This window comes from Sinocyclocheilus rhinocerous, unplaced genomic scaffold (genome assembly GCF_001515625.1).
Source record: "Sinocyclocheilus rhinocerous isolate Xijiao unplaced genomic scaffold, SAMN03320098_v1.1 scaffold392, whole genome shotgun sequence".
Lineage (NCBI taxonomy): Eukaryota > Metazoa > Chordata > Actinopteri > Cypriniformes > Cyprinidae > Sinocyclocheilus > Sinocyclocheilus rhinocerous.
Window position 1 is genome coordinate 651550 of NW_015638990.1, and position 8811 is coordinate 660360.

General features: G+C 35.7%; 1 protein-coding gene across 2 annotated transcripts in view; it reads left to right on the top strand.

The window, feature by feature from the left end:
• Positions 1-8811, top strand: part of rgs7a (regulator of G protein signaling 7a) — a 51651-nt gene extending 42840 nt beyond the window's left edge. Inside the window, exons 10-18 of one of the 2 annotated variants that reach the window (XM_016566402.1) lie at positions 1738-1812; positions 2173-2271; positions 3772-3833; positions 4385-4495; positions 4586-4711; positions 4839-5025; positions 5143-5232; positions 6800-6839; positions 8580-8655. In XM_016566402.1, the coding sequence (XP_016421888.1) occupies positions 1738-1812; positions 2173-2271; positions 3772-3833; positions 4385-4495; positions 4586-4711; positions 4839-5025; positions 5143-5232; positions 6800-6820 (771 nt within the window). In that variant the 3' untranslated portion in view covers positions 6821-6839; positions 8580-8655. Of the gene's footprint in view, positions 1-1737; positions 1813-2172; positions 2272-3771; positions 3834-4384; positions 4496-4585; positions 4712-4838; positions 5026-5142; positions 5233-6799; positions 6840-8579 lie in introns of both variants that reach the window. The other variant, XM_016566401.1, reaches the window with a different exon arrangement.

Below are 8811 nucleotides of genomic sequence, written 5' to 3' on the forward strand. Positions count from 1 at the left end.
ACACATGCACAGACATTATTTCATACACGACATAGTCGTGAGATGCAAGAAACATAGACATATGGCAAGGAATCTGTAGACGCGCCCATAACAACAAAAGACAATACTTTATTGAACCTTTTCTGATAAGAAGTGTGCGCTGCAAACGCCAGCTTTTTTGACGATCGTTTCTGTCCAGTCTGCTCGTTTTATCGCGTTTAACCACAGCTGTCGTTGGTTTTTTGTCTGGCAGTGGCAGCAGATATGCGATCAAATTTCTAATTTGAGGCTGTATTACGTCGATTCTGGCACCCAACATCATAAGAAGATGATATTTTAAGCTCCTTATGTAGCCGAATCTGCGCTGATTTGAATGGGCCGCCTCCAGTTTCCTCTTTGTTTTGCTGCCTCCAGCTAGCGCTGTGACGTTGGCTGACCCTAGTTACCTGTGGTTGGCCTGGCCGTGCGTCACTCAGAAAACAACAGGCCAATCAGAAGAGAGGCTCATGAATATTATTTTGACAGGCCAAAATGGACCTGTCCTCAGCAGAGCTCCTGAGAGAGGAGCTGTAAAAATATATTGAGATGGTTTTTGGTACTTATACCGCAAATATATATTCTTAAAGGGTTAATTCACCCAAAAATGAAAATTAGGATGGGCGCATTTTAATTAAGTGCTTTTGGACTGATGCATGCAACACTGAGTGCCATGAAACAGCTTGAAAGATCAAAGACAATTTTTTATATAACTCCGACTGGATTTGTCTGAAAGAAGAAAGTCATATACACCTAGGATGACTTGAGGGTGAGTAATTTATGGGCTAATTTTCATTTTTGGGTGAACTAACCCTTTAAGGACATCAAAACCTAAAATAAAACTCCAGAAAGGTGTAAAATATGTGACCTTTAGGAAAATGTATAAATGTACTTCGTTTTTTATTTAATCTGTGGTAGTTATAGTTTTTAAATGTGTATGTTTCAAAACCTGTAGTTTATATACAGTATGTAGAAATTATAATATAGTTATTATATTGATCTAATCAAGAAAGTCTAAAGCTATTCGTGTTTTTACCCATTGTTTCTACAGTTTTATTACAAGTACAACAGTAGCGTAACTTATGGCGCTACTGTGCAATTTCATTACATTTCAATGTTAAATAGTCATTAAACAATATGTTTTACAGTATTATTATTGCACCAGTCCTTGTGGTTTTGAGTGTCTATATATGTGAATCACCTGGTGTGTATCGCTTTATGACTTGTGTGACTGTGAGCTGTTTGTTTTGAAGGAAGTAGCAATTTCTCCCTCAATTACACCGAGCTGATCCGTCTCATTAGCAATTTCATGCTAACTTGGCTCGATCTTTCAAGCTGATGTGCAATAGTGAGATGCTGCAGTTCTTGTTCATATTTAGCCAGTACAGGTTCAAATGGGGTTTATTGCAGAACTCTAAGTGTCCTGAGGCAGTTTTCGTTCTCTCTCCAACATACATTAGAGGCCTGGATCTAAAGTTCATCTTATACTGGAGAGTGTAAACATTGAGTCTAACCAGCAGGAAACCATTTGATTGACAGTTCCATGCCTTTTTTTAAATATCATCTCAGTTTCCCAAAACAAGAGGGAGTATGCTGGTTAGGTGCACTGCGTCAGGTGGTTTACAGTCAAAGCAACACGGTTGCCTGGCAACCATAAACTATAGGTCATCTAGAGAATTGACAGTTATATTGACAAAGTGTGTGTATGTGTGTGTGTTTCAGCCAGGGTGTGTGAACACAACAGAAGTGGACATAAAGAAATCATCCAGAATGAAGAACCCTCACAAAACAAGAAAGGTAACACAAAACCCACTAGCACTGCAGGAAATCCAGCATTTAATCAAATTACTCAAGGTTTTAATATCCTAAACCATGTGATTATTCACTGCAGCAGTTATTCCACTCATTATACCATTGAGCGGCTGCATTTGATGAATCAATCAACCACTGAGCCAATCAGAATACTGAATCAGTCTTAAATCAATCCACCAATCACAAATCCTAGCAATCTAGAACGGCTCACCTCAGCAATCACGCAGCTGCCCATGTGAAATCCCCAATCACTGATGCAATCACACAGAAATCTCCTCTCTGATATCTGAGCCTGTTTTAAATTTATCTAAATATGGTTGTAAATTATTCTGATGATTTTCACAGTCTGTGTACGGCCTTCAGAATGACATTCGCAGCCATAGCCCCACCCACACACCCGCCCCTGAAGCCAAGCAACCAACCGAGGAAGAGCTTCGGGAACAGGTAACACCTGATTGTATAGGCAGAGTATTTGAATTTAAGTTTTTGAGTGTTCTATTTGATAACTTGATGTCAGATCAAGTTTAATTTTTACTCTTTGCTAGATTACAGGGATTTGTGTTACCATAGTGACAAATTTCTTTGTCAAACTTTTATGCTTGCTTTACATATTTGATATGCTGTTTTGCTTTCTGTATCTGTTTTTAAATTGATTTGTATTTAAACCGATTTGTAGGTATGTTATTTTTTTCTGTTCAGGTCACTTATACAGTTGGTTTATTTGGAGTTGGTGTTTATGTGGACAGTTGAGAGGTCGAAAAGTACAGAGCCCCAGACAAGAGGGGGGGAAAAGATACCATAGCCATAAATTAAGAATTCATTCCCACAACTTCATTTGTTATATATGACCACGATTTAGCTGCATTAAAATGAGGAAACAAAATAGCAAAACATATCCACAATTTAACTAAATTGATGGAACATATTAGTACAGCGTGGCTTTAATTTAACTGAAATGAAGGAAGGAATTCTTGGCCATGAAATAAAATACTTGCTGAAAATAACACTCTTAGGCCGTCCAAGATGTAGATGGGTTTGTTTCTTTATCAGAATAGATCTGGAGAAATTTAGCAATACATCACTTGCTCAACAATAGATCCTCTGCAGTGAATGGGTGCCGTCAGAATGAGAATCCAAACAACTGATACTAAAGCATTACAATAATTCACATGGCTGCATATTTGTAATTACATTTTTAACTTCAAATTGTTATTTGCCTTAAGTCCATAATATCACTTTCTCCAGTGAAAAAGTAAAGTAATCTCCTCTGAATCAGGAGAGAAATATGCAGAGATCAAGCACAGTTTATAAGCAGTTCTAAATAAATATGTTGGTGGATTGTTGGTGGTTGTCAGTGACAACATTGGACAGACTATTAAAACAATAATGATGCATTTTTTTCAAACACTCCGCTTTTCACATCACAAAACATTAATTAATGGCCTCGAGTTATGTGGAATATGGTGATGTTTTTATCAGTTTGAACTCCCCTTCTAATGGCACCCATTCACTGCAGTCCATTCATGAGCAAGTGATGTAACGCTAAATTTCTCTAAATCTGTTATGATGAAGACAAAAAATCATCTACATCTTGGATGGCCTGAGAGTGGCTAGATTTTCAGCAAATTTTCATTTTTGGGTGAACTACTGTATTCTTTTTAATTGTTTGTGGGAACGAATTATAATTCATGGCCACAAAATCTAGTTTTCCTCCCACATTGCATGTGCAGGGCCACTGTAGAAAAGTGGTCAAAATATTTGAAACCCTACAGAACTGACCAGCCTAACCAGCTTGGATAACCAGCTAACTACTGCTGGGTATTTTATGGCAGCTGTGTGGAAAACTGCCAAGTTTAGTTCATCCATGGCTGCATTTGCCATCTGTTTTCACACACACATACCTACATACACTCACCTTGACTATTACCACTATTGTCTTCCCAGATCAAGTTTTGGCAAGCACAGTTAGACAGACATCGATTGAAAATGTCCAAAGTTGCAGAGAGGTAAGTCAGAGAGAGAGAGAGTCTGTGCTGTGATCGATCCACAGGTCTTCATTATTCTACAGTGCTTAAACATTTTCTTATCGACCTCTTTAATGGTCTCTGTAGATATTACTCATGCTGACAAACATGTTTCTGTTTCTCGTCCTCAAATTTACTCCCTCTGTGAGATCAATGGCTCTATTAGAATGCCACAACATCTTGAAGATTTTAGTGCAACGTATAATGAAACCGACTTGCAACAATGAGTTATAGATCAAAATATAAAATGTCCATCAGTGTTGGAGGTGTAACTACTTAAAAGTAATGTGTGCTATGTCTACTAGATATAATTAGATTACGTAATGTTTTCTTAAATGTACACTGTAATATCCATGTTTTTAAAAAAATATGAAATGTATGTAACCTATCTAATCATTTCATGTACTAATATTTAATAATAAAATAATAAAAATTAAGTAAAAAATAAATTAATGCTAATAATTATCTTCCTTTTTCTACCTCTCTTCTTTCCTCTTTTTATCCCTTACTTGGTTTTTGTGATTTTCTTGTAGTTTGCTGAGTTATACTGAACAGTATTCAGACTATGACCCCTTCCTGTCCACTCCTGATCCATCCAACCCCTGGATATCAGATGACACAACGCTCTGGGAGATGGAGGCCAGGTCTGTTTCAGACACACACAGTGAATATTATTATTGTATTACAGATAAATGTGTACTGTATTGTATAATATGTTGTGTATGTGTGAACAGTAAGGAACCCGGTCAGACTAGAGTTAGACGCTGGGGCTTTGGAATCGACGAGGTGTTGAAAGATCCCGTTGGGAGAGAGCAGTTCCTCAAGTTCCTGGAGTCTGAATTTAGCTCGGAAAACCTCAGGTACACCTACAGTACACTTCCCCTTTATGCCCCCTGCTGGCGGGTGAGCAGTACTACAAACCCTCAGATCCACTGAGCAACTACTTTTTCATTCTTAATTCATTCTCTGTTGTTATCCAAAACTCAGATTCTGGCTGGCGGTGCAGGAGTTAAAGAGGAGGCCAATCCGTGAGGTGCCAACACGGGTGCAGGAGATCTGGGAGGAGTTTTTGGCTCCTGGAGCCCCCAGTGCCATCAACGTTGACTCGAAGAGCTACGACAAAACCACACAGAACGTCAAAGACCCCGGACGATACGCTTTTGAGGATGCACAGGTGAGGAGCTTATGTTTTTGAGCAGCTACACTGATTTTTTTTATGAAAATTTATGAAAATAAGCCATACAATTTAGTTTATGAACATGCAAATGAACTGTAAATGTGTGTGTCCCAGGAACACATCTATAAGCTGATGAAGAGTGACTCTTACAGCCGTTTTATTAGATCCAGTGCCTACCAGGAGCTTCTGCAGGCTAAGAAAAAGGTAAAACATTTGAAGCAATCTGACGTACAGTCATAATCAGTACAGAGTAACTCATCTTGAATACATTAAAAATGCCCTGATACAGATATACTACTGTTCAAAAGTTGGGGGTCGGTAAAATTGTAGATATTTTTTAAAGGTGTCTCACAAAAACTGCATTTTTTTAAATAGTAAAAACAGTAATATTGTGAAATATTATTACAATTTAAAATAACGTTTCTATTTTAATATATTTAGAAATGTAATTTTATCCTGTGATATGAATTTTCAGAATCCTAAAAATCCCCCCCAAAAAAAAAATTTAATCCTGTGATATGAATTTGAATCCTGCTGCTGAATTTTCAGCAGCCATTACTTTAGTTACTCCATTACTCTTCAGTGTCACATGATTCTTCATAAATCATTCTAATATGCTGATTTGTTGCTCAAAATCATTTCTTATCGATGTTGAGAACAGTTGCTGCTCAATATTTTTGTGGGGAAAATAAAGTACAAATACTTTGATGAATAGAAAGTTCAAAAGTACAGCATTTATTTGAAATTCATTTGAATGTCACTTTTACTGTCAATGTTATGTGTCCTTGCGGAATAAACGTATTCTTTTTTTTTATCTGACTGACTGAACTTTTGAACAGTAGTGTATGTGAAGTTATCTTTCAATAATGCTTTAAATTAATCGTATATAAAAGTATTTGCTGAGAAAAGACCCAAATCCGGCATATTATTTTTGTAAATCATTGAACATAGGAGTCAGTGTATTGTTTCTTTGTTTTATTTGCATGGCATTGAACATGTTATTAGAGCCGTGTTTTTAGGGCCCTAATTGAAAAATAGCTCAACTTTAAAAAATGTGTGTTGAGGCCCTGCATTATTTTCCACTCTTTTGTCCGACTGTTTTTAAATGCAAGAACACACTTTCTAGAATAACAAAAAGTTTATTTTGGGATTAGGGTAGGATAGGATGATGTGGGTTAGTTGTTATGATTATAATGTTATTTTAATAACAGCAGTAAAACGGAAGTATTATAATGTTGTATTATTTGGGGAAATATTACATTTGTTAGAAACCAAAATCTCTTGTTTTAAAATGAATCCGTGATTCAGCAGTTCAAGAAAGTGATTAATTCTGATAAATCTGATTAATTTGAATTGACACTAATAGATGGGCATATTAATTATACTTAATAAAAACCTATATGCACCATGCTGTAGTCCCTTTTTTCACTCTTCATCTCGTTGACTAAAGTTGGGAAGCATACAGGATCGCAGAACCTCATTTGAAAAGTTCACTCGTAATGTGGTAAGTGGTAGTGGCCCCGCCCCCTTAATGATGGCTTACCTTACCAATCAGACAGCAGCTCTGGTCAGATGAAGCTTGTCTGGTGCTTTGTCCTGTCCTCAAAGCTTGTAATGTCACGTTAAATCATGTTGTCATGACAGTTCCAACAGGGATAACTTGAGTGTTTACTTGTGGTTTGTCACTCTCTGCATGACTTTGCATTTTGGTCTCTTGCTGCAACAGCTGCCAAAATGTGTACCTGTTCACTTTTCTCTATCTTGTCCACAGAAATGTAAGAACTTGTTTTGAAGGAAGGCATTGCTTCCAGGTAACCCTGCTTTTCCTCTACCTGTATGTGTAGCTCCTGTTCATGTTTGTTTGAGTAGCCGAGGATACATGTGATGTTTCTGTTGAAGGAGTAGATCACCCAAAAATGAAAATAGAGATTTCTTTCTTCCATACAACACAAATGGAGATGTTTGGCAGAATGTCCAAGCTGCTGTTTTCCATACAATTAAAGTGAATGAGGAGATTGAGCTCCAAAACTAACACGAAGTTATTCACATAAGTCATCCATATGACTGTGAGATATTCCAAGTCTGTTTTATACTGTACTCTACCAATTTGTTTTTGTTTTCGTATCAAGGTTTGCACAAAAATATTAAGCAGCACAACTGTTTTCAACAGTGATAATAAAAATGCTTTCTGAGAACCAAATTAGAATATCAGAGTGATTTCTCTGAAGGATCACTAAAGACTAGAGTGCTGGAAATTCAGCTTTACCATCACAGAAATAAGTTACATTTTAAAATATACAATACCAGTCAAAAGGTTTTGAACAGTAAGATTTTTAATGTTTTTTTTAAAGAATACTCTTCTGCTCACCAAGCCTGCATTTATTTGATCCAAAATACAGCAAAAGCAGTAATATTGTGAAATAGTTTTACTATTTAAAATAACTGCTTTCTATTTGAATATATTATAAAATGTAATTTATTCCTGTGATCAAAGCTAAATTTTCAGCATCATTACTCCAGTCTTCAGTGTCACATGATCTTCAGAAATCATTCTAATAGTACATTTTTTTCAGGATTTCTTGGTGAAATAGGATTTCTTTGATGAATAGAAAGATCCAAAGATCAGCATTTATCTAAAATAAAAAGCTTTTGTAACATTATACACTATACGATTCAAAAGCTTGGAGTCAATAGAATTTTTTAAAAGAAATTATAGAAATTAATAATTTTATTTAGCAAGGATACTTTGAATTGATCAAAATTCAACTTTTTTGAAAAGTGATGATAAAGACATTTATAATGTTTGTTTTTTTTGAGCAGCAAATATTAGAATATTAGAATGATTTGTGAAGGATCATGTGACTGATGCTAAAAATTCAGCTTTGAAATCACAGGAATAAATTACATTTTAAAATATATTCAAATAGAAAACAGTTATTTTAAATAGTAAAAATATTTTAGAATTTTACTGTTTTGCTGTACTTCATATCAAATAAAAGCTTGGTGAGCAGAAGAGACTTATTTAAAAACATTAAAAATCTTATTACTGTTCAAAAACTTTTGGCTGGTAGTGTATCAAAATAGTAAATTGTTATTTTAAAATGTAATAATATTTCAAAATGTTACTGTTTTTACTGTATTTTTGATCAAATAAATCCAGCCTTGGTGAGCATAAGAGACTTAAAAAAAACTCCTACCAACTCCAAACTTTTAAAAATATTGAACAGATATGGATTCAAATATGAAACAGACCAAAGTATAATATTTAATTTATTATATTTTCATAATAACATGACAGTGCATAAATGATAACAATTTTCATTTTTGGGTGAACTTTCCGTGTAATGCAACCCCTCTGAAATTCAAGTTGTTTGTTTTGTGTGTGTTGTCATGAGGCATCAGTGTTAAAATAACGCTCCTGTAAGGATACAGATTTGTGTAAATGACCCACTGAAAGGAGTCATTTTCTGTTTTGTCTATTGTTGTTACTGCCCATTTCCATTTAAAATCATTTGTCTTTCTCTTTGTTTCTCATTTGTCTTGTATTTCAGGGAAAATCTCTGATACCGAAGAGGCTGCCTGCTGTCGTCCAATCTTGCTGAGCCTCAAACAATCCACCAAGGATGAGGACGCTGTCATCTTCATCTCTGTCGTCTGATTGGTCCAGATCGCAAATACCCTGGCCTGGACATCAGACCAAATCACATGCATGTCCAAGAGACTGAATTTTTACATCAGTTTCTACTTGCTACTTGCTAGTTTCAGTCTTTAAGACAGTTAGAC